At 41.6% G+C, this 25,817-nt stretch overlaps 1 protein-coding gene across 8 annotated transcripts in view; it reads left to right on the plus strand.

Annotated features, from left to right (window-relative positions):
• Positions 1 to 25,817, plus strand: part of UTRN (utrophin) — a 490,767-nt gene that overhangs the window by 173,003 nt on the left and 291,947 nt on the right. For 7 of the 8 annotated variants that reach the window (XM_084777015.1, XM_084777016.1, XM_084777011.1 and 4 more), the window contains 12 exons: positions 1,758 to 1,871; positions 2,936 to 3,091; positions 8,057 to 8,227; positions 10,291 to 10,470; positions 11,533 to 11,667; positions 13,647 to 13,796; positions 15,594 to 15,755; positions 16,628 to 16,756; positions 17,476 to 17,649; positions 19,137 to 19,292; positions 21,786 to 21,956; positions 25,037 to 25,216. In XM_084777015.1, coding sequence (XP_084633141.1) covers positions 1,758 to 1,871; positions 2,936 to 3,091; positions 8,057 to 8,227; positions 10,291 to 10,470; positions 11,533 to 11,667; positions 13,647 to 13,796; positions 15,594 to 15,755; positions 16,628 to 16,756; positions 17,476 to 17,649; positions 19,137 to 19,292; positions 21,786 to 21,956; positions 25,037 to 25,216 — 1,878 coding nt within the window. The remainder of the gene's footprint in view (positions 1 to 1,757; positions 1,872 to 2,935; positions 3,092 to 8,056; positions 8,228 to 10,290; positions 10,471 to 11,532; positions 11,668 to 13,646; positions 13,797 to 15,593; positions 15,756 to 16,627; positions 16,757 to 17,475; positions 17,650 to 19,136; positions 19,293 to 21,785; positions 21,957 to 25,036; positions 25,217 to 25,817) is intronic. The other variant, XM_084777013.1, reaches the window with a different exon arrangement.

A 25,817-nucleotide genomic window follows, 5' to 3' on the forward strand; every position in this document is an offset into this window, starting at 1 on the left:
ACAGACAGTTTTAAAAGGCATACTTTATGAATTCTGCTCTTTTTTTTTAGTTGCTTCCTTTTGAATGTTATGTGCATATATGGGGATTTGCAGGTATGTGTTTGTACCATGTGCAGGCAGTGCCTATGGAGGTCAGGCGAGGGCACTAAATCCCCTGGAGCCGGAATTAAGGAAGGCTGTGAGTTGCCAAGGGCTGCTGAGAACAGAACCCTGTTCTTTAAAATAAGAGTGTTCTTGTCTGACTCTCCAGGCCCACTTCCATTTTCATTAGCATCCATTTAGAAACAATATGTATGATTATAACATTTTCAGGAAAGCAGTGTCATTGGCTTATAAATTTTACTTGGAAAAAATCCTAAAATTCAACAGCAAAAAGGCCAATCTAAACCAATCAACCAATCAACCAACCTCAATTCAAGCAGAAGAAAGTTAGGAAGAACAGCTGGTAGGAGAGTGGAAAGGCTAAAAGTTTTAATTTTTTCTGTTGGCTTGTTGTTGATCTATTTTTCTTAACCTGGTATTGCCAAAATAACAAAACAAAATTTATTAGGTATTATGATCAAGTTCCGTAGTTGCACTAACAATGTGTTAAGCAGTATTTGATAGGGAAGCCTATTTTGAGGTAATTACTGAGAACACTGGGGTTTTAGTGATTCATAATGTTGCGACTGACGTACTTAAAAACAAACAAGTTTGACACAAAAGAAGCATGGGATAACCTGTTAGTAAGAAAAACCCTGAAATCGTTTTGGGCTGTATTTTATAGGTTTAGCATCTGTGTGGCAAGTACTTCCTTTATGATTCATTCCAACTTGATGATGATGATGATGATGATGATGATGATGTTTCATTTGGCATACTATAGGAATATTAAATAAGTTTTGTTGTTTCCAGAGCGTGTGGATGGCAATGGTTCATGCATTACCCGGCTATATTGCCCTAGAAACATCACGCAGGAAGGAATATTTAGCCTTCACAGGACTAGGGAGACACATGGGGGCCACTTTCGAATTTGATCATTCCCGTTCATTTCTATTTCTGGGAGTGATCAAGAAAGAACTGCAGTAGGGACACAGAACACAGTACTAGGGACATTAACAAGGCAGACTAGCCAATGATGGAGTTGGAGGCCCTGGGGGAAATGGCCACTGCTTTGGTATTGTAGTTTAAGAGGCTTTGCCTTCTATACTGCCATGCCTTTACAGTCTCCTTTCTAAGGCCTGCGTCTGCTGGAACATGGTCACCTTCCCTTTGTGCTTAGTGACTTTGAATGGAGCTGAAGTAGACACTGGCTGGTTCTATTTTCAAGGAAGGAGGCATTCCACGGAGAATTAAGAGTCCTGTATTGAGTTTCCTCCATGATGCTGTGTGTTAACCCCCACTTCCAGCAACCAGCTTTAGAGAAAAATTGTTCTCAGTTAGTTGGAAACAAAATTTTTTTTTTAGTTGACTCTAACTAGAATAGCATTTTTCCTGTAATTTGAATCTTAGTCCTAAATATTGTTTGCATTTCAACAAAACAGTTCTTTCCAGAGTGTTTTGAGACTTGTGGAATGATTACCAAGCTGTCATTTCTGGAAATTTTTACTTGAGAATAAATTAAAGCCTTATTTCCCAAGTTGGGAGGCCTCAGAAAGGAAATGAAATAAACGAAGATGGTGCTGTCGAGGTTTTGGGAAGTGGCCCTTTCTTCCTAGTCTCAGAAGATCTTGAGTGTCGCTGAGTAATGTCCCCCTTTGGTATTGTGCTTGATTTAGGCGGATTCCGAAGTCATTCAGAAATGGATGGACGGAGTGAACGACTTCCTAAGGAGAGAGCAGGCTGCCCAAGGAGACGCTGCCGCGCTTCAGAGGCAGCTTGACCAGTGCTCTGTGAGTTCTCGCTCACATAAATAACATTTCCTTCTTGTCCTTTGTCATTTGCTGTTATTAAAATTGTAAGGATGGGGGCATATGATGTCTAGATAAAGTGCCTTTTATTGTAAAGCTTTTATTTTGGCTTCATAGCTAATAAAAGACAGACACATTGCTCTCACTTCATTGCCGTCTGTGGCTATATAGAATTCGTGACAAAAGAACGAGAGTAAATTTATTTCCTCGGAAGCCGTTCTCTTCTGCTACAATGGTGAGCTTAATGTAAAGGATTACCATGGGTATGTTGCTGTAGTTGTTCCCCATGATCAGCCTTTATGAGAAGCATAGTTAACAAATCACTGATGCTAGTAACGCTACATGCCACTTATGATTGATGAGATGACGGGTGTCTCTAAAGCAGTGCTTCTCAGCCTTCCAAAGGCTGTGGCCCTTAATGCATTTCCTCAGGTGGCGGTGACCACCGACCTTAAAATGATTTCATTACTACTTTATGATGAATTTTACTACTGTTATGAATTGTAATATAAATATCTGATATGCAGGATATTTGATGTGACCTCCCCCAGAGGGGTCGTGACTTACAAGTTCAGAAATGATGCTCTAAATTAAGTGAAAAAGTCCTATTTCCCACCGAGATTCAAGTATTTCTAATCTAACTTTTGCAAATGGCCGTATTAAACACCACGCGAAATGAGTTTCTTGAGTTATCGCTTTTTTACTTATTTAAATAATTTATTTAGATTATATCTTGATTCTTGTCCTCTCACTTGTGTCTTTCCATTCCTTCCTCCCTCCCTCTCTCATCCTATTCCCCTCCCCTAGGCCTGTGACAGAAGGGGTTCTCCTCCCCCACTATATGATCAGGGCCTATCAGGTCTCATCTGGGTAGCCTGCTTCCCCATCCTCTGAGTGCCACCAGGCCTTATCTCTTAAGTAGCAGAGAATCCTGACTCCCAGGCAATATGCCATTGGAATATTTGCAGGATCCTGGCAGGTGGGTGTGGTACTGATACCCACTTTCACGGGAGTACACTCAACGCAGGCTTCTTTCCTATATCTAGACATTTGCTAATGAAATGGAAACAGTTGAGTCATCTCTGAAAAACATGAGAGAAATAGAGACTAACCTTCAAAGCTGCCCAGTTGCTGGAATCAAAACATGGGTACAGACAAGACTAGGGGACTGCCAAGCCCAACTGGAGAAGTTCAACAAAGAGGTGAGTTTTCACCTTCTCGTGGAGGGCACACCCTGTTACTGGCTTCTCCTGACCAGGGAAACCAAACTTAAATATGCATCCATGTGCACATGTGTGTGCACACATAGTATATATGTATAGATGCGTATATATATGTATGTATGTATCCAAGCAACATTCTCCCTAAATTTTAGTATATAGCATTAATTGAGTAAATTATATTATAATATATTATTTAAATTTAGATATAAATTTAATATAACCATCAATAGTATAATTATTATTTTATATTATCTATTACATGTCATAATGATATATATTTATAATCTAATATATATTAAAATTAAGAAAGAGTATTGCTTGTCCAGTGGGACTCATGACTTTGCTTTTCTTTCTGTTTTAAATTGAGCTCCGTACATTCATTTATGATACCTATCTTGCCTTGAGGACATGCGAGTGTGTTATCTACTAATTACAGCTATTAATCTTTTAAGAAGCAAAATACTATTTATTAATATTTATTAATCATCTGCAATTTAGCATTTACTTAGTTAATTAGTGTCTGCTGCCAGCGCTCTCTCTGTGCTCTGGGACACAGCCATGACCAGGGAAAAGCTTTGCCTTGAGTTTGTATCCCTGTAGGTCAGGGAAGGACAGTTAAGAGTTAAGAGAAGGTAGATTTGTTTTCAACAGGTTGGTCAGGGTCTTGCTCAGCTTGGGACAGTGCAGTAGAGTACTGAGTAAAGGAAGAGGTAGGTTATGGCAGATTCGGAAAAGAATATGCAGAATGGGGAATTTTCCATGTTAAAGTTCAGCTGTGGAAGTGAGCATGGTGTGTTTGCTGAGGTCCCAGGGCACTGTAGCTGGAATAGAGTGAGAGGAATTAGTGATACAGAAACAAAGAATAGCTGAGGTCAGAAGGTTGGGTGGGGGTGGGGCTTTAAGAATGATGTCAAGCATTGTTTGAGAGGTTTTGGAAACTTGTTAACTTATTTTGCTTGTTACTACCGTGTGTCCATGTGTTGGTGCATACACCACGGGTACATGCACCACGGGTACGTGTAGAAGTCACGACTTACGTGTCAGAGTCAGTTCTCTTCTTCTGTTGTGTGAGTGTGGGTGATCGGAGTGAGCCAACCCACTGGCCCACGTTGGAGGGTTTTGAGCAGGGAAGTGCCATGTTTAGTCCTTTTTAGGTGCCTCCAGCTTTTGTGTAGGTGGTTTGCTTCAGGAAGCCAAGGGCGAAAGTAGGCAAAGGGAACACTTAGGTCGTTGCAGAGTGGAAGAGATGATGACCTCTTGGGCTGGTGAGATAGTGTTTGAGGTGGTGAGAAATACCGCGTGCGGACTGACTTTTGGAAACAGAGGCAGTGCTTGGGTGGAGGACAATGTATGATGGGACATTGATGGTTGTGAGTGGCTCCCGAGACTGGCAAAGGGTCTGTTTTGTGTGGATAAGAACTCAAAAGAAGAAGCTGCTGAGGAGCAGGTAGGTGACGAGTCCTGGTCAGAGGATTATGGTAGAAATGCTTCCATACATGGTGCATTTTACTTTTCCTCTTTTTAAAATTTTCAGTCTTTTATGTTTTAGTGCTCTTGGCGCATGGGAACCAGAAGACAGTGAGTAAGAGAAGTGAAAAAAAAAAAAAAAGAGGAGAAAGTGGGAAATTCAATCATTTTCCACAAACCATGCTGTGACTATTACTTTTCTTTTTATATATATATATTGCTTTTGGCTAATGTTTATATTGGAAAATCTTAATGGTGACATCATTGAATGTTTTGTTCTTGTTTTAGCTCAATGTCTTCATTTTGAACAAGTTTAAATGAGGAGGAAAAATTATAACAATGCTACAAGGGAAGACCCATGGATCTATTCCAAGATTTATCAATAGCTAGTCTTGTATTATATTTTTTATTTACCTCTGAAAATATACTTTCGATAGGATGTTGAAATTATCATCATGTTATAATAAAGGCATTTGTTTTTTATAAAGTCAAAATGCCATTATCAAACTTAAAAAAAAGAATCTTTCTGTAATATCACTAGCCAAATATGTATTTCTATATCTGCTTCACAATCTGATAGTGTAAGTGGCTGGGGCTTTTGCCTAACTAAATAGAGGATGTGGTTCCTAAGTGTCATTGAGGAATATGCAGCTATCTGGCATCCATTTATTTATCCCCTACCTGCCTGTATCCAGCCTTTCATCCATCTATCCTTCAGCCTCCATAATCTTCATCTATCCATCTATATCATCCCCGTCTATTATCTGTCATATATGCCCACCCATCCATCATCCTTCCCTGTTTATCTATTCACCTGCTCGCTCACTCACTCACTCATCACTCACTCACTCACAACAATATAAAATCTACTATGAATTGCATTTGATTTGAACTATAGGAAGAATACTCAGGGGTCTTCAGGAAAGAAGACCTACATATTGTATGAGTTGTTAATTATTTAGATCAGTTCTAGAAAAATTATATCACTCACTGGTAAAAAAAAATTTTAGAGAGCTTTTAAGTTGTGGTTAGCTAAAACAGGCATGTCTGGGGCTGGAGAGACGGCTCAGCAGTTAACGAGCACTTGCAGCTCTTGCAGAAGACCCAGGTTCCATTCCCAGCGCCTTTATGGCGGCTCACAACGGTCTGTAATTCCAGTTCCAGATGATCTTGATGCCCTCTTCTGGCCTCCACAGGCACTGCATGCACATGGTATACATGCATGTTTACCTCTACACACAAGATTAAACTAAATATGTAGTACTGTTGCTGGGACCCATGCCCAGGACCTTTGGGGTTCAGGGTAAGCTGGTGCGGAGTCAACAGTATAGACCTCGAGAGTCATGCCAGAGGCAGAAGCGGTCTCCCTTACTGCTGAAATAGGGCACGCCTTGATACCTCTCTCAGTGTCCAATCGGCTCCCAAACTGCGAGCTGCTGCTGTGGCTCCTCCTCTTTGGTTCCCATCTTGTCAGTCTCCAGAATCTAGGCAGTCAGTCTGTGGGCATGCCCAGTCATGTCCAGGTAGGTCTCAGTGGACTCTTCATGAAAGGCCCCTTCTGCGCATGCGTGTTGCCAGGTCGGGGGGGTAGGGGGTCTTGTTCCTGCTCAAGGCAGGTTTCCGTCCTGCTACACAGTAACATGTTTTATCATGAAAGAAATTATCACTGTGCTAAAATATGAAGTATATAGTTATGATTTTTTGGGTTTTATTCTCAACTTTTCTATGCATCCACTAAAAGGATGTAACTGTCGTTCAGAAAGTGCAAACACGGAAAACCTTCTGGAAGTGGGCTCGAAAGTTCATTTATGTGGCTATATTTCATTTTATACACACAAGCATGTGCACATGTGTGCGTGTACACACACACACACACACACACACACACACACACACACACACACACACGATACACAGTTTTAGTAAGAGCTGTCCAAGTGAAAGTGTTGAGTATCCGGCATGGGAAACAACAGTGTGTGCTGCCGTGGCTTCTTCATAGAAGAGTACCACCCCAGCTGGGGGTTGGGTGGGCGTGGGCATGGAAAGAGAAGTTTTCTGTCTATTTTTAGACCCAGGCTCCTGTTGGAGGGAGGGAACAGGAAAGCCACTAACTGTTCCTTAACCCACGTTCCTGTGAACTCGTCCTGTTCCTGCCCTGGCCTCTGGTTACTGTCAGCTCTGGTGAGGCGTCTTCCATGCTGACATGTAATTTGATCAGGCTAGTGGCTGTGTTAGGGGAAAGCTGTGCTATTCCTGTGTGCAGGATCATCTCATGCGCTTCCAGCCGAAGTGAGTTTGTGGTCAGGCGAGGAACTCTGAAAATACTTGTGCAGTACTTAACAAAGTTACTGAGCCAGATTCAGGCAAATAGCGATTTATTCAAATATATCACTCTTCTTCTTCTTCTTCTTCCTCTTCTTCTTCTTTTCTTCTTCTTCTTCTTCTTCTTCTTCTTCTTCTTCTTCTTCTTCTTCTTCTTCTCCTCCTCCTCCTCCTCCTCCTCCTCCTCCTCCTCTTCTTCTTCTTCTTCCTCTTCTTCTTCCACCACCACCACCACTACTACTACTGCAACATTAATTTTCTTTTTGTTTTATGTGCCTTGGTGTTTTGTCTGTATGGCTGTCTCTGTGTGTGGAGTGTTGGATTTCCTGTAGCTGGAGGTACAGTTACAGACAGTTGTGAGCTGCCATGTCGGTGCTGGGAATTGAACCTGCATCCTCTGGAAGAGCAGCCAGTGCTCCTAACCACTGAGCCATCCCTCCAGCCCTTATCTTCAGCTTTCTAATCAACATTTTATAGGGTGATACTGTATGGACTTTTTAAATAGTATTTCTTCCCACCTCAGTTTTTTTCCTTATTTTTGAGAGCAGGTCTTAGTTTTAAGACCAGGCGGGCCCTGGATTCACAGAGATCCCTCTGCTTTTGCCCCCCTAGTGCTGGGATTGAAGGAGTGTGCAGCCATGCCCAGCTCCATCACCCTCATGTTAGGAAGTGAGGACAGGATGGGAATTCTGATTCCTGTTTGGTTTTGTTTTAATAATAAAGAATGTTACAATAAGGTTATTTAATGTATATACCTTTATAGCTATAGGGTAAACTCTTTCATGTGGAATTTAGAGATCAGAAACCAACCTTGGATGGAAGAAGTTCCCTCCTCCCTGTTGCCTAGCTTTCACAGTGCTGGAAAGTGATGTGCAGGCTACTGTGGAGAAAACGCACCAGCTGTGAACTCTGTTTTCAGAGTTTTAGTGGTTATTTTCAAGTTAGGTTCCCGTCTAAAATGCTGTATAGAATTGATTATATTTTCATCATTTCTGACATTACCCAGCACCAGCACAGGACATATAAAAAGTTTTACTTGAATATTAAAATGTAAGACCAGAAATTTATTACAGCGTCTTTAAATATTAAAGGGTAGAACTTGGCATTTAATGTATTCAAATTTATTTACTGAACGGAATGGCGTTTCCTTCCTAGATTACTATTCAGAAAAGCAGGCTGTCTGATAATCAGGAAAAGGCCGTGAACTTGAAAAAGGACTTGGCTGAGATGCAGGAGTGGATGGCTCAGGCTGAAGAGGAGTACCTGGAGAGAGACTTCGAGTACAAATCTCCAGAGGAGCTTGAGAGTGCCGTGGAGGAAATGAAGGTGAGGTCCTTTGTCCGTCTCGTCACACTAATCAGTCTGTCAGTCTTCATACTACACAGACTCATGTAGAGAAGTCTGCTCTCATGGTGGGTGAGGTCCTATGTCTGTCTCTTCACACTAGTCAGTCTGTCAGTCTTCACACTACACAGACTCATGTAGAGAAGTCTGCTCTCGTAGTAGATTTTAAATTAAAAAAGTGGGAAGAGTAGCTGTGGTGATTTTAGTTGGGAAAGGATGCAGGCGCCAGTCCATTGGTTAAAATCCACCGCAGAGTTGATGCCATGAGGTCCCTATGGAGAGTCATATAGGTTGTAGCCTTGGAGAGCAACAGAGGACTTAAGAGTCTTGAAGAAGGGCTGTGCACAGAAACTATAATTTTTCTTTTTTAGCATAGTGTCACCTGTACATTTTTCACTTTACCATTTTTCTCAGTGTATATTTTGTGGCATTGATTATAGTCACAGTGGTGTGGACTTTCTATTCCAGGAAGTATAATTTTTGGTAAGGAGCAAAGGAGACTTCACAATTTGGTTAGAGGTTCTCCTGGTTTGATTCTAGTCAGTATTGGGGCCCACAGGAACCCCAGAAAGTCCTCAAAGCAGGAGGCAGAGGCTATACAGTCAGTATTGGGGTCACACAGGAACCCCAGAACATACGTGGAGCAGGATGCAGGTGTTGTGGGTCAGTATTTGGGGTACATGGGAACCCCATAATATCTTTAGGAGGCAGAGCATGTAAAGGAAAAAATGAGGTGAAGATAACTTGGAGTCACAGACTGTGGTTCCAGAAACTTCTATTCTTGTAGTTCTTGTATAATGAAAGAACTAGGCCTCAGACCCACATTGCCTTTATCTTTGTCAAACATGAAGGCATGATTCTGTCTCTAAGATTTATCTTTCTTTTTGTAAACAATCAGGTAACATGATATATGACTACCCAACAATTAACTTAACCAATAATATAGCTAAGGCAAAGCTTTCTGTGTAGGCAGATTTTAAAAAGAGTTTATGTGATGTTCCTGTGTGCTATCTATGAGTCAGCACATACGAAAAGAGGCTTACTTAAGCTGTGGCAAGATATGGAAAAAAATTCACACACACACACACACACACACACACACACACACACACACACATTATGTAGCTCTTTTGAAAAATTTAAAAAATATTTTTCAGCATAGAAAATATTTTAAAGGTGGTCTATGTGAAGAATGACCACCTCATTTATCTTCCACTGTTGGAAGTGTAGTTTGGTGCTGTTTAAAAAAGTCCTTGTAGTTGTCAGCAAAGAGAAATGAGACTGAAATCTTTGATTGGGCAACACGCTTATTTATTTTTATTCCTCTGACAAGCCATTAGGAACTTAAAAGCCACTACACTTAACTACTTTTCCCTCACCCCGGGAGAGCTGAAATCCATTAAATACTAAGAAAAGCTAAAAGGGGAAGTCGAAGGCGGCTGCAAGTGGGGTTTCTTGCGTGTGAGAGCAAGCATCTTAAACATGCATGGAGCGCAGGGAACTTGACCTCTGGATCATGTTGCCGGTAGAACCTCATTGTCTTCGATATGCTGTTCATTCTTGGGAAGATGGATGTACCACTGTTCTAGGAGGAAAATGTTTTTTTATGAGGATTTGTGGGACATTTTTAATGGATGCCTCTACCACGCTCTGCTTCCATTTTTGAGGGTGTTTATTTCAGTTTAATGTGCTCAGACCTCTGGTGGTCCGTTAAAATGAGGTCATTTAGTTCCTCACCCTGAACTCAGAGTTTGGAAGTATTTCTGGTCAGTAAACACTGTTTAGGATAGCTTGCCTTGGGAGCTCTGGTGGTATTAAATGAAAACGTTGTGGGCTTGGGAATGGAAACCTGAAGAGTGAGATTTTATTTTTAGCATTCTTCTTTTAAAAACCTCAGGTTATACTGTTTTCTAAATAATGTTCTACCCAGGCATATAGAAGCATTCAGGTATTTTAATTTTGTATTATTTATTTATTTATTTATTTTAAAAGAAAGATATTGGTCACAGCAAACCATGTTTTTAATTGCTCCTTTCTTGGGACAGAGAGCGAAAGAGGATGTGTTACAGAAGGAGGTGAGGGTGAAAATTCTGAAAGACAGCATCAAGCTGGTGGCTGCCAAGGTGCCCTCTGGTGGCCAGGAGTTGACATCGGAGTTCAATGTGGTTCTGGAAAGTTACCAACTGCTCTGTAATAGAATTCGAGGAAAATGCCACACTCTAGAGGTATGCAATTGCTGATACTGCCCTGAGAGTCAGGCCCTGCCCTGTAATGAACATTTTCCTATCTTAGTAAGAAAAAAAAGAAAACTCCGTAATTTTGTCAAACATTGGGTCAAAAATTTTTATGGACTAGGAGGATAAAACTAAGAAAGATTTTTATTTATTTATTTATTTTTATTTTTATTTATTTTTTTAGGGAGACCAAGATCCGCCTCTATTTCTCAGAAAGTTCATTAATAATAATTTATCCCCTTCAGGCTTTAATATTTTTATACGTTTAATATTTTAATCTTTTTTATATGTTATAGTCCTCAAATTCCCGAACATCTTAAAAGAATCCAGCATGCTTTCTTTTACCTGGCTGATTAAACAGATAGGAATTCAAGTTTTTATTTTGAGTAGTGTCTGACATTTACTGGAGGGAAAATGAACTTAAATATGTAGATGTTTCATTGCATTTTAGGAAAATAATCCCTCCCCTGTTAAATTAAAGATCTGGATTATTCTGTGGTGATAATTTTAATGAGATTGTCTCTCATCTTCATTGCTTAAGAAAATCCGGTTGAAAAATTTAAGAAACATTTTGAGTAATTACAATTTAAATGAAACACACCCTGAAACAAGTGATTGAGTTGTGGCGGATTCTGCAGACGTGATAATGGAGTAGAGAGATTTAAACATGTTTACTGACCTTTCAGTCATTTTTCGTCACCTGCCTTGCTGATTGGTGTTTTTGAGGCAGGGCCCTTCCGACACCGCCCTGGTTGGCCTGGAATTCACTGAGTTGATCAGGCTGACCTTAAACTAGAAATGCTAATTTCTACTTCTGCCGCTCAAGGCAGAAACTGAGGCAGACTTTTTTTCCATTTCTCTTTTTCCCTCCATCTCAACTGCTCCTAGTTCGTTGACAAATTTAGTTTTGTCTCATTTATTTGATGTTCTAGCTTCATAGGTTTCTGAATTCCTGCATGTTACTCACACGGGAACAGAGTTCTTATTAACTGAAGGGAAGGGCGGATGCTATGGCTTCTCTTCAGTTTTACTTTTCCCCTTGACGTCCTTTAGGAAGTCTGGTCATGTTGGGTTGAGCTGCTTCACTATTTAGATCTGGAAACCACTTGGTTGGACACTTTGGAGGAACGTGTGCGGAGCGCAGAGGCCCTGCCCGAGAGGACGGACGCTGTTCAGGACGCTCTGGAGGTTGGCCCCTTACTCTTGAGCCTGGTTGTTTTCACTGCAACGAGGACAGATGTGCTGTCTGTCTGTCTGTCTGTCTGTCTGTCTGTCTGTCTACCTATCTATCATCCATCCATCTATCTATCTATCTATCTGTCTATCTAATCTGTCATCTATCTATCAATCTATGTATCATCTATCTATATATCTATCTATCTATCATCTATCTATCTATCTATCTATCTATCTATCTATCTATCGTATCTAATCTATGTGTGCATACCATAGCATGTGTATGGAGGGCGGAGCACAGTTTGCAAAGGTCGTTTCTCCCCTTGCATCATGTTGATCCCAGGGATCGAATTCAGGGTGTTAGGCTTTGCGGCAAGCTCCTGTTTACTCACTGAGCCATCTCACCAGCCCCCAGGGATTCCTTACAATGAGCTTTGCAAGGCAGGGGCTACATGTGTGATTTAGACACAGTAATGCTCACTTAATGGGGTCCAGTTTATCTCAGCGTCTCCTCTGTTTTGCTTTGTTTTGCACTTAAGAATATGGCGTGAGCCGGGCGTGGTGGCGCAGGCCTTTAATCCCAGCACTCGGGAGGCAGAGGCAGGTGGATCGCTGTGAGTTCGAGGCCAGCCTGGTCTACAAAGTGAGTCCAGGACAGCCAAGGCTACACAGAGAAACCCTGTCTCAAAAAACAAAACAAAACAAAACAAACAAACAAAAAAAAAAGAATATGGCGTGAACCATGTGTAAAGTGGCTTCCAGTTGACTGTCTTCAGATATAAAAGTTGAGGCAAGCCGACATGTGCATTCGTGAAGGCAGGGGCTCCACGGATGTGGGAGCTGGATGGCAAGGCTGGGGCTTCAGTGCCCTGAGGCCAAGAAGTACCGTATCCCGCAGGCTTTCTTGTTCTGTAGTTTTCAGCCCAGGCGTGCACATGATACTGTGGTGGTAATTGCTTCTGGAATGATCTGCAGTCTAACCAGGAAGGTTTGCTTAGGGAAAAGGGGCGGGGCTTATGCAGAAGTGGCAGCATAGTGTGGACATCGAAGGAAGAACTGAATGGGAAGTCAGAGACATTGCCGGGGCCATGGGGGCTACATGCCTGCAGATGGATGCTCTTGGAGGTGGGGTGGGGTGGAGAAGGATTGTTACTTCCCAGATGAAGCAGAGTGGAAGACGAACTGCGTGGAAAGCAATAGACACCCATTAAACAAATGACACACATGCCGTCCTCCTAGGTTGGTAAATATAAATTCTAGAAACCCAGGCAATGGAGAAGAATAAAAGCAAGTTCCATGGTAAACACTTTAAAATGTTTTGTATATTTTTCTCTCTTGTTTTCTTTACTTGTCTGCACCCACACTGCAGGGTGCTAACACTCAATGGGCTCATAGTCCTAACAGCTTTGGAAATTGTCTGGAGCCTTAGGGTTTTTTATTTCTTTGTTTGTTTTGTTTTTTGTTTTTCTTTTTTTTTTATTGACTTGTATATGACAAAAACTTCCAGTGATTCAGCTTTCCCATCTGCAGAATGGGAATAATATTTAGCCCATAAAGTTAATTGGATTTATGTCTATGAAACTGTCTACATAGAAATACTTAGTGTATTTCTAGTCTGTATCATGTGGTAGAAAAATGAATCTCTAATTTTGCTAGTGTAGTTAATAACACTTGAGATAATTTTATTTGTATAGTGTTGCTTTATATCTTACACTGAGAAGTTCTCATACAATTAATAATTATTGGAATTATTTTATGCAATTACATTGTCACTTACGTTCTTGGATGTTTTTGTTTTAATCTGTGATTTTGTTAATGTTGTGGTGGGCAGTTTCGTGTTTTAGTTATTTCCTTAATTTTTGGTATTATTTATTTCTTAGGTAGATTTCTAGAAAGTGGAATTAGTACTTGTCTTAATATGGCATTTTGCAGATCTCAATCCATTTAGATTTAGAGAATGTATTATTACTATTTTTTCTCGCCCATTACAGTCTCTGGAATCTGTTTTGCGTCACCCAGCCGATAATCGCACCCAGATTCGGGAACTCGGACAGACTCTGATTGATGGTGGGATCCTGGATGACATAATCAGCGAGAAGCTGGAGGCTTTTAACAGCCGCTATGAAGACCTGAGTCACTTGGTGAGAACCAGACATGCGCAGTGTGGTTGGGTAATTACTGCAGCAAGCTGACCCCAGATCTCCCTCCCTTAACCCCTGCGCACCATTGCTCCAGTGCTCATCTATCTATCTCTGTCTCTCTCTCTCTCTCTCTCTCTCTCTCTCTCTCTCTCTCTCTCTCTCTCTCTCTCTCTCTCACGCACACGCACACTTGGAGCTTCCATGCTGGTTACACTTAGTAACAAAATGGCCCCCGTTTTGTTAAGGCTTCGCACGGTGGGGGTTAAAGTAGTCAGCTGATATTAATGAGAGCATGAGGACCTGAAGAAGCATGGAGGATAGATCTTATATTTATAGGTCAGGCACAACTTGATGATTAAAAAACAAACACAAGCCAAACTGTCAGGCCATGCATGGTGGCACATGCCTTTAATCCTAGCACTCAAGAGGCAGAGGCAAGTAGATCTCTGAGCTTGTGGTCAGCTTGGCTTGCATAGGGAGTCCTCGGCCAGTTGAAGCTACATAGAAGACATTGTCTAACAACAACAACAACAGCAACAACAACAACAACAACAACAACCCCAAAAAACAAAACAAAACAAAACAAACCCCAAAACGAAATGAAACAAAACCTTGTCAGATAGTAGATCTTGCCCAGCACACACAGGCCCTGGGTTCAGTTCCCAGTTGTGCCCCATCCCTACTACGCCTTTGAGATGATTTCTATCTTGTGAACTATGTACTTTTCTCTAAGAATCGTATCGCAATTATATTTAAGAAGAACAACTCTTTTTTTTTTTTAATTTATATTTTGGTTTTTTGAGACAGGGTTTCTCTGTGTAACAACTTTGTAGACCAGGCTGTCCTCGAACTCACAAAGATCTGCCTGCCTCTGCCTCCAGATTGCTGGGATTAAAGGTGTGCACCACCGTGCCCGGCTAGAACAACAACTCCTATGTCTATATCCTAGGAACGATTAGGGCCATCAGAATTTGATATTAACTTACGAAAGCTCCATCATTTGGCTCACATCCAGATTATATCTCAACATGCATATTTATGTCAGTGATAAGAGAAGGGAATTGTTACTTGGTGAGAAGGTTGATAGCTCTAACAGATGACCAAATAACTACTGGGGAGATTTAGATTATAAGTAGCACTGCACTTAACCCAAAGACATGTGGCAATTAGTGTTTTAACACACATGTACACCTTTAGAACTTGTTCTCAATTTTAGAAAAAAATCTAGACATTTATTTTCTCGATAGACATTCTTATTATATCCTATTTTGATAGGCATTGCCTTTCCAGTTAATTAAAAATTAAAAAAATAAATTACAAATTTTGCTTATAAGACATTTACATACATGAGTATCTGAATATATGTGTATGTGCCCTATACTTGTGTCTGGTGCTTGTGGAGTTCAGAAGAGGGTGTCTGATCCCCTACTGGAGTTACTGATGGCTGTGAGTCAAACCCTGGCCTTCTACAAGGATAGCAAATACTCTTAGCTTCTGAGCCAGTCCCCTAAAATACACATTTATTCCATTTTAAATGCCCTATGGGATATCTTTTCATATTTGTGTTTTGTCATAGTGTACATTAATAGAAAGAAGTAAAAGCGAGAGATTCAGCCTCTTTGTCCATGAGATACCAGGAGAACATTTGCACTCTTATTATTGATGGTTATTATTTATTTATATGGAGAGCTACAGTCTTGAATCAGTACTTTATTATAATCTTCATGGCCAGAAAGCACAGTCAGCTATTTATATTAGCGCTCAGCAGTTACGAAGGAAATGTCTTCCTCTGCGCAGGCGGAGAGCAAACAGATCGCGTTGGAGAAGCAGCTCCAGGTCCTCCGTGAAACCGACCACATGCTTCAGGTGCTGAGGGAGAGCCTGGGCGAGCTGGACAAACAGCTCACCATGTACCTGACCGACAGGGTCGATGCCTTCCAGCTGCCACAGGAAGCTCAGGTATTGCTGTGACGTTGAGAGCCTTTGCGTTCTGAGGAAGGGCACTTAGCTGCAGCCTGCTCCTCAGCTGCTGGAGGAAGGGGGATGAAGACGCTTCATGGAGCGCGTTTTGACTTTGAGCTGTTCTTTTCCCTCTTGTGAGACTTTGACACATTTTTTTTCTCTTTTACATTTTATGCATGTGGGTGATGTGCTGACGTGCACATGTGTACTGCATTCATGCCTAGTGCCTGTGGATGCCAGAAGAGGGCATCGAATCCCCTGGCACTGGAGTTAGACTGTTATAAACCACCAGGTGGTGCTGGGAAAGGAACCTAGATCCTTTGAAAGAGCCGCTGGTGCTCTTAACAGCTGAGCCATTTTTCCAGCTCCTTTCACACATTTTCCACATTAGAAAATGGCATACTTAAGACATAAAGTGCAGACAGGTTATTCTGTATAAATCAGATGTGCACATCAGACATGACATGCTAGGACCTTAGCAGGTACATGACACATTTTTGCAGCAGTGCAGCAGTCTGTGTTATTATTATGTGTCCACAAACTTATTAGAGTGTATTCAATACATGATCATATATTATACAACCACATTGAACTTTTATTATTATTATTATTATTATTATTATTATTATTATTATTAATTATTATTATTAATCTCTTCATGTACTCTGCTATTGTTGTATAAAGACAGGATATTGTGCTGTGACTCATGCTTGTCTGGAACTTACTATGCAGCTGAGGTTGACCTTAAATTCACAGCAATCCTCCTGCTTCAGCCTCCAGACTGCTAGGATTGCAAGCATGAGCCTTTACCCTGGGTCTCTTGGTGTATTTTAAAAACACACCTTCTCCCTTCTTCATCCTCCCGGTAGAAGATCCAAGCCGAGATCTCAGCCCATGAGCTGACCCTGGAGGAGCTCAGAAGGAATGTTCGCTCCCAGCCTCCAACCTCCCCAGAGGGCAGGGCCACGAGAGGAGGAAGTCAGATGGACATGCTACAGGTAATGCCTGACTGACTAGGCATGGTTACCTCGGTACCTTTGCTCTGGACCACGATGCAAATAAGGTGATGGTTTTAATAGTGAGGCTGAGGAGAGAGAGAATGAGTCTGGCCTAGCAGTTGGCTGTATGTAGACCGTTCTCTGAGCACAGAGACGTACTCGTACTATGCAGGATGCGAGGTCACTCAGATCCTTAGTGGGTGGCATGAGATGGCCTTGGTGAAAGGCATCTGAGGTCTATGTTCATGACCTTGGTTTTCTTGAAAAAGCTAGAAAGCTAGTGGACTTTTATTCCAGAGGCATCAACTCTCGCAGATTTATTGTTTCTGAGACCGAGATACTGGATTTTGCTCATTCATGGCACTGAGGAGTTCCTTTACATCAGTGGTTCTCAACCTGCGGGTCATGACCCTTTTGGGGGTGGCTTATCAGATATCATTTATATCAGATATTACATTATGATTTATAACAGTAGCGTTATTACAGTTATGAAGTAGCAATGACAATGTTATGGTTGGGGTCATCACAACATGAAGAACTGTAGGAAAGTGTCGCAGCGTTAGGAAGGTTGAGAAGCACTGCTTTACGTGACCAGAACCTCTCAAGTTCCGTGGTTTCCTGGGTTGGCCTGGTTTTTGAAAGGCCTTTCAGCATTACGTGTTGTAATTAATACCCAGTGAGAGAGATTGTGAGTGGCTTACTCTCATTTCTGCAAACAGAGGAAACTTCGGGAGGTTTCCACCAAGTTCCAGCTTTTCCAGAAGCCTGCGAACTTCGAGCAGCGGATGCTCGACTGCAAGCGGGTGCTGGATGGAGTGAAGGCCGAGCTTCATGTGCTCGACGTGAAGGATGTAGACCCTGACGTCATCCAGGGCCACCTGGACAAGTGCATGGTGAGCCTGAGGCTGAGGGGCAGCTCACACGGCCAGAGCTGCTCGGATGGGTGGTTTAGTTCAGCGCGTCTGTTCTTGCTCCTTAGATCAGGGCTCGTGGATGATGGAGAACATGTTAAAAAAAAAAAAAAAGAAAAGAAATGTGGCTCCACCAGGACAAATAGAAGCTATAAGAGAAATAGGAGGGGTGCAAGCAGTGGTGATGGTCTATGCAGATAAGGGAAATAGACGCAAGAGTATAAATAAGTTGTATTAAGAAACGAAGAAACTTGTAAATCACAGCATGAAGTGGGGCGCAGGATGTAACCAATAAGCTAAACTTTCCACAATAAATTTGAAATCTCTAGACATAGCATATCTGTAATATCTAGAATATTGCAGGGTTAAAAAAAAAAGACATTGCTTGGCTAGGAAAAGGCTGTTTAAATTGAAGTTTAAACTTAAGATGGGAAAAAAGAAATGACAAATAAGACCTCACTGTTTGATTCTTTGTAGTTGGTTTATAATAGAGTTTTAAATGACATTGTGATGTTGTAGCCACTTTGTGGTACCTGGCCATCTTCTTAGAGGAGTCCCTGGGGCAGATACTGGTGCTGAGACTGTCATTTCCATGGGTTGTTTCTTACGTGGGTAGAAGAGTACATGGATAGGACGCATTTGAATCACTTGCAGATGTAAGCAACTCTGTTTTTTGGGATAGAGTGGCAGACGTCACTCAGTGTCCTTGACATCACAGGTACTGGCTTTGTATCCTTGAGGTGTTTTGAGTTGGATGCTGATGTGTAGGTAAGCTGCCTAGACAGAGTTTGGGGGTTCAAGGTGTCAGGGATGAACACAGTTTGAGATTTGACCCATTAAACTAAAATTTTACAGAGTCATATCCATCTTGATCCTTTAAAGTGTTATGTATATTTTTAGCATGTAAATTACATTTGTTGTGGAGGATTTCCACATTCCTTCAGGCACAGACTGCCAGGGGCAACTGTCTTCTAGTCACAATGTTGGGGTTAAAACAATATTCTTTTGGTGAAGTGAACTGAACCAAGGACCTTATGCATATAGTATGCCTGTGCTTTCCCACTGAGCAGTCTGCCAGCCCTACAGTGTGACTCCACAGAGAGTCCATGGTCTCTACAGACTCTACAGTCCTGTTTTCAGTCTGATACTTCCCATAGGTTTTGAAGGAAACAGGTTCATGATGAATGCTTACCTAGGATTTCTACTGACATCTAATACACACGTCTTGTTTTATATTTAACCAAACACAAGGCTTATTAGTTTATGATCTTATCTGGTTTGAAAAAGCATTACAACCTTGACTCCACCCAACTCAACCTTCAAGCCACATTGGAGACGGATAATGTGTCCTTTGGTGTCCTGGGTGAAGGTGCAGCTGTCCAGCCACAGAAGCTGTGCCCTGAACTGATGCCAGTTGGGGATTTTCTGTTAACGATATAAACTCCCCCCGCCCTTTCTCTCTTTTAAAGAAACTATATAAAACTTTGAGTGAAGTCAAACTGGAAGTCGAAACTGTCATCAAAACAGGGAGGCACATTGTCCAGAAGCAACAGACGGACAACCCAAAAGGCATGGATGAGCAGCTGACCTCTCTGAAGGTCCTTTACAATGACCTAGGTGCACAGGTGGGACATTCGTTTCTTCCTTCTCCCTTCTTATCTCTCTACTTCTTTGTCTCTCCCTCTCTCAATCTCTATCATATTTTATTCTTTACATGTACAGCAATAGTATAATCATTAGTAGTTATATAAACACTTAAAAATACTTAGTATAGAATAATATTTATGATCTCCCTGCCTAGTGATATTTTATAAGTCATTCTAAGGACACTCAGCAGAGTAATTAGTTTCATCATAAACCTTATTTGCTTTTGGAGAGGTAAATTGAATAGTATGTTAACATCGTCAAGATCTAGTAAAGGTTAGGTGGTAGGTAGTTCTTATTAGTCTACTAAGACTTCAAATCTTCTATTGTATCCTTTAGTGGATGGGTGTTAGAGTTGGTAGGCCATGTTTGTGACTGGCTCTACCTGACTGGATCCCACAGAAAAATTGTCGTCTGCCTTTGAGAGTTTGCCCCCAAAACTCAGATCCCAGAGAACAAATGAAAACAAAACCTGGCAATACTGAAAACTGGTTTAGGTAGTGGTGTTTTTTTTTTTTTTTTTGTTTGTTTGTTTGTTTTTTGTTTTGTTGGTTTTTTGTTTTGTTTTGTTTTGTTTTTTTGAGGCAAAGTCTCTCTATTATACAGCTTTGGCTGTCCTGGAACTTGCTATGTAGACCAGGCTGGCCTCAAACTTACAGAGGACCACTAGCCTCTGCCTCCCGCGTCCTGGGGTTAAAGGTGTGTACCACCACACCCAGCTGAGGTGGTGGTTTAGTTTTTCATGCTGATTGAATATTAGGTTTGGACTTGGGTTAGGGAAGATTTTGAGGAAGCACTACGTAAGCTGAGATCTGAAAGATAGCACGGCATAACCATGGTGAAAGCAGGGGAGGGTGATGGAGCAGCTTGAGGAAAGGGCCTGTGGCAGGAGAAAGCATGGTGCATGTCTGGGAAGAAGAGACAGACCCACATGGGGCCAGAGGGAATATAAGTGTCTGGCTCTGTCATTTGATGTGGAGCATTCCTCCGTTTCCCTTCTGAAGCTGCTGGCTTCAGAATGTGCAACTATGTCAGGCGCTTTGCACAGTGTCGGGACTGAGCCTGGATTCTACTGCTTGCCCACGAGGTGCCGTTAGTCACTGGGCCACCTCTCCAGCCTGTAGATCAGTTTGGAAGCTGCACTGAGAGAAACAAGAGCGGCTGTAAGGAGTTCCGCTGGGAAGTTCCGGTGCTCTTACTAAGAAATGATGGGGGCTTGAGTATTTGTGGCAGTGGAGATGTAGTAGATTGACTTCACACCAGTGTAGGAGGTGATGTCAAGGTTTTGGTGGTACATTAGTCTGGTTGTGGAGGACAGGGACAGGTAGGGCATGTCCTTTATGGTGTAGGTTTGCTTCCATGGGTGACTGTGGTCCCAATACTGGGACATTGGCGTGATAGAAGAAAGAGAAGCATGTAGAACCATATGCCTATTTTTTGATATGCTGTCATTCTAACTCCATTGGAGAGAGATGTCAGGCACTTAGATCTGAGGAGGACATCTGGGCAGAGCAGGTGGATTTTGTGAGTCATCTCCATGTGGGTGGTAAAATTTTCAGGACTCAGATGAGATTATCTGGGAGAGGAGATGGTCAGGGGAGGCCATTGACCAAGTGTCAAGAATTAGCAAAAGTAACCTTAAAATATATAACAAGATAACAAGATGTGACAGGCAGTTAAGGAAGGTAGTATTTCAAGGATGAGTTCAGTCATTCATTTTGTGACTATTGTGGTCACTTCAAAATGTCCATTTGATCTGTTGTGAGGGATTCAAGAGAAGTCAGAGACCAGTACCTCATTCTAAGAAAATAGCTGTGATCATATGGTAAAAGTAGAGAGTAGGATGTTTTGTTTTGTTTTTGTTTGGTTACTGTTGGTTTTTCGAGACATCTCTGTGTAGGCTTAGCTGTCCTAGACTTGCTTTGTAGGCCAGGCTGGCCTCGAACTCACAGAGATCCATCTGCTTCTGCTTCCTGAGTGCTGTCATTAAAGGTGTGTACCTTCCTGAAAGTAAGTCTTTAGGAAAGTTGATGTGTATGTGGTGTGTGTGTGTGTGTGTGTGTATGTGTGTGTGTGTGTGTGTGTGTCATGAGACTGTTTAAAATGTTTACCAATAAGGAATAGTTATATAACCGAGAGAAAAGGAATGAATAATCAGGTAAAGGCCTCACAACTTTGTATGGTCCCTTGCAGAAGATGCCCTTAACATGCACTGAGGAGATTGAGAAAAAGTGTGCATCCTTATAAGTTGAGCTATGAGTTACTTTCCTCTTGATACCCAAATCTTCGTTAGCATTAAGTTCTGTGATGCTTGTACAGCCTCTTGGGCATGTCAGAGTTTGAGAAGCAGGGTGGGGCTCAACAGTGTCCATCACTTAGAGTCTGCGTTCACGTGCGCTTCATTTAGTGTTGTGGCTTTTAACTGCACCGTACCATGTCTTACTCACTGCCATGCCCTTGCCCCCCTTATATAGGTGACAGAAGGGAAGCAGGACCTGGAAAGAGCCTCGCAACTGTCCCGGAAGATGAAGAAGGAGGCCGCTGTCCTCTCTGAATGGCTTTCTGCCACAGAGGCAGAACTAGTGCAGAAGTCTGCCTCAGAAGGTGTGACTGGTGACCTGGACACAGAAATCTCCTGGGCTAAGGTGAGTTTCAGTTGGGTCGCACTGTTGGTGTCACATCTGGAGCGCTTGTTTGGGACGATCTGGGTGGACACTAGCTTGAATTTTCTTTATTACTTTGTTTCATGCTTCTCTGTTCTGGGAAGAACATTTTAAATACAATTTTGTTAGTTAGTAAGTTAGTTTGTTTTCAGATGAGGGTTTCTCTCTGGAGCCTGGGCTAGCCTGTACTCACTGTGTATCACAGGCTGGCTCTAAATCCACAACACTCCTTCTTCCTCAGCTTCCCAAATGCTGGGATTACAGTCATGTGCAGCTATGCTCAGCTAAAACCAACCATTTGAACAGTACTCCTGTGTGCATGCGTGCATGTGTACACATACACAAATATGTATGTATGTATGTATGTATGTATGTATGTATATATGTAATGTAGTTGATATTGACTTGTGTGTATTAATATTTGATGATACTTCTTTCTGGTTTCACATGTTCCATTTTTTTGTTAAACATCATTTTTAAATATAGACTATAAGTAATGATAAACTTGCCTCTCTTGAAATACACTCTTGAATTCCCACAATTGTTTTACAGACTTGCTGTGAGGATGGAATACACAGATCACACGGCACATTCTCCTCAGGGGAGGGGGAGGAACGCTGGTGTGAGATGTAGCCACCCATCCACTCTACACATTTAAAAACATTTCAGTTTCATCGTTTAAATATTATGTGCAACATTTAAAATTAAACTTTAAGTGGCATTTTTATTTGTGAATTTAAGTGGGAGTTTTATTATTCCATAGACTCAATAGTATTTTCAGGACTCTATTATAAAACCCACTAGGATCGTGTATAGATTAGTTCAACTTAATCACTCATCTGTAGTTATTTCTGATGGTTCTTAAAACCGGCTCTCGTCAGTCAGTACATAGCCACTGAAGGAGTGCAGAGTCGGAACTAACAAAGCATGGCTGCTGTTGTTGTTCGTTTCTTCTCACATTGGTGAAGAATCCACAGAGGAAATGTCTGAGTGCCTTTTAAATGCATTTTTAAGTGCCATGACCAAGGCAGTGTTTAGACCTTTACTCACTTGTGGATTTGTGACTTTTAAAAATATTCTTCAGGAATTATTATTATTTTTTAAATTTAGTTTTAAATATTCACTTTACGTCTTGGTCATAGCCCCATCTCTTACCCTCTCTTTTTCTCCCCCTTCCTCTCCTCTATTCCTCAGAGAAGGGGAGCCCTCACTACCCCAGTTCATCAAATCACATCAGGACTGTGTGTGTCCTCCTCCCCTGTGGCCTGAAAGCATCCCCTCCAGGGGGGTCAAAAAGCTGGCATCAGCGTCCACATCAGAGACAGTCCCCGCTCCCCTTACTAGAGGACCGACATGAAGCCTGAGCTACATCTGTGTAGGGGGCTTAGGTCCAGTCCATGCCTGGTTCTTGGTTGGTGCTTCAGTCTCAGCAAGCCCTCCTGGGCCCTCCTGGCCTTTAGCTTCTGTTGGTCCTCCTGTGGAGTTCCTCTCACCTTAGGTCCTTTTATTCTTCCCCTACTTCTCCACAAGGCTCCCTAGCATCGCCCAATGTTTGCTTGTCAGTCTCAGGATCTGTCTCGAATTGCTGCTGGGAGGAACGTCTCAGAGGACAACTCTGTTAGGTTCCCCTCTGGAAGTAAAGCAGAGCCCTATTAATAGTGTCAGGGGTTCGCTAATTCCTGTGGAGTTGGTCCCTGGCTGGGTCAGGCATTGGTTGGATATCACTCAATCTTTGTTCCAGCTGTTCTGTCTTTATCCCTGCAGATCCTGTAGACAGAGCAAACCCTGGGTTGAAGTCTTTGTCAGTGGGTTGGTGTTCCCTTCCCTCCACCAGGAGTTTGTTGGTTAGAGGGTGTCCTCCTCAGACATTCTGGCCCCTGCTACTAGGAATGTCTGCAAGAGTCACCTCATCTTCCCAGGAGCCTACCCTGACTTAGCTTTCCAGCTTGTCATAGAGATGCCCCTGCCTAGAGTTTCTCTTTTCTCTGCAGGCCTTCTTTCCTCCCCTCCCTCCCCGCTCTTTCCCCAGATCATATAGCTCAGTGGATTTGTGATTTGTATCTTTTCTGAAATATGATTTTTTTTAAAAGCTATGTTCACAACAGAACTTGAATTCCTTGAAATAATTGCTTTAAACATTGATTTAAGGAAGTGTACTACTGGGCCAGAGAGATGGCTCAGTGGTTAAGAGTGCTTGCTGCTCTTGCAGAAGACCAGTAGTGCTTCACTCTTAGGACCAACATTTGTTTGTAACTCTAGGTTTAGGAGATCTGATGCCTTTGGCCTCATGGGCACACACACAAATGTGTGCTCACACACAGACACATAAATAAACATAAAGCTGAACAGCATGTTTTGAAAAGGGGCTGGAGAGATGGCTCAGAGGTTAAGAGCACTGTCTGTTCTTCTAAAGGTCCTGAGTTCAATTCCCAGCAACCACATGGTGGCTCACAACCATCTATAATGAGATCTGGTGTCCCCTTCTGGAGGGCAGGAGTACATGCAGGCAAAATACTGTATATGTAATAAATAAATAAATAAATCTTTAAAAAAAAAAGGGAAAAGGAGCAACAGTGTTAAAAAGATAAAATGCCAGGAGGAGTGCTGGGGACACAGATGCCTCTGGGTACTGCTTTGGAGAGGGTTTGCATAGTTTGGCACACTGTGCATTTCTGTAAATGGGCTCTTTCCTGGTAACACTTCATTTGCGTATGAGTTCCTGTCAGTCATCCTTTCCAGAGCTGGAATGTTCCACTGTATGATATGAAACTGAAGTCCAAAGCTTGTGTCTTACTGGCCCTCCCCTCATTTACTTAAGCTGTATCTCACATCTAAATTTCTTACGTCTTTCTTGATTTTCATTATGGTTTTGAGTGTTCTCAATGTGTCAGTGAGTTGAGTTTTATAAACCATTAAGGGATTGCAAGTTATCTAGGAAATCATAGACTCTTATGTTACTGGAAAAGAAAATATAAATAACAAAACAAAACACATAAGATGAGGTAAATGATTATGTTCTGAAAGTCAAGTGGGTTTGGTGTGTGTGTGTTTTTTCTTTCTAGAATATTCTGAAGGATCTGGAGAAGAGAAAAGTTGACTTAAATGCCATTACAGAGAGTAGTGCTTCTCTTCAGCACTTGGTCTTGGGTAGCGAGTCTGTTCTAGAAGAGAATCTCTGTGTGCTCAATGCTGGCTGGAGCCGAGTCCGCACCTGGACCGAGGACTGGTGCAACACATTGCTGGTATGTTGCCAGAACACGCCGGTGGTGATATCTTCTCTTCATAATTATATCTAAAGCATATAGCCCTCATTAGAACTCAAATCTGTTTCCTGTGTGCCTCAGTTTTGCTTTGCTTTTGAATTAATTTTATTAGTGTATATTTTATTGAAAAGATATCAAATGGAAGAATTTATAGTATCTCTATGATAGTACAATATTCATGTTACACATAGGAGCTGTTTTACTTAATATTTTAGTAAACATACTTTTTTTGAAAGTTGTATTTATTTATTTAGTATATAGGGTTTTGCCTGCATGAATGTCTGCACGCCAGAAGAGGGCACCAGATCTCATTATAGATGGTTGTGAGCCACCATGTGGTTGCTGGGAATTGAACTCAAGACCTTTGGAAGAGCAGGCAGTGCTAACCTCTGAGCTTAAAGCTCTATTCTTTCTTTTTCTCATCTATTACAATTTTATCATGTTATTTATTATAATTATATTATATTATTTATTATAATATTATAATTTCTACTTTGTATGATTTTATGATGATTAGATGACTTAAAACATGTTTTGTCATTATAAAATCCCATTAATATTTTTATGATTATGGTCATTA

This window comes from Acomys minous (genome assembly GCF_964271855.1).
Source record: "Acomys minous genome assembly, chromosome: 3".
In the NCBI taxonomy this organism is placed as follows: Eukaryota; Metazoa; Chordata; class Mammalia; order Rodentia; family Muridae; genus Acomys; species Acomys minous.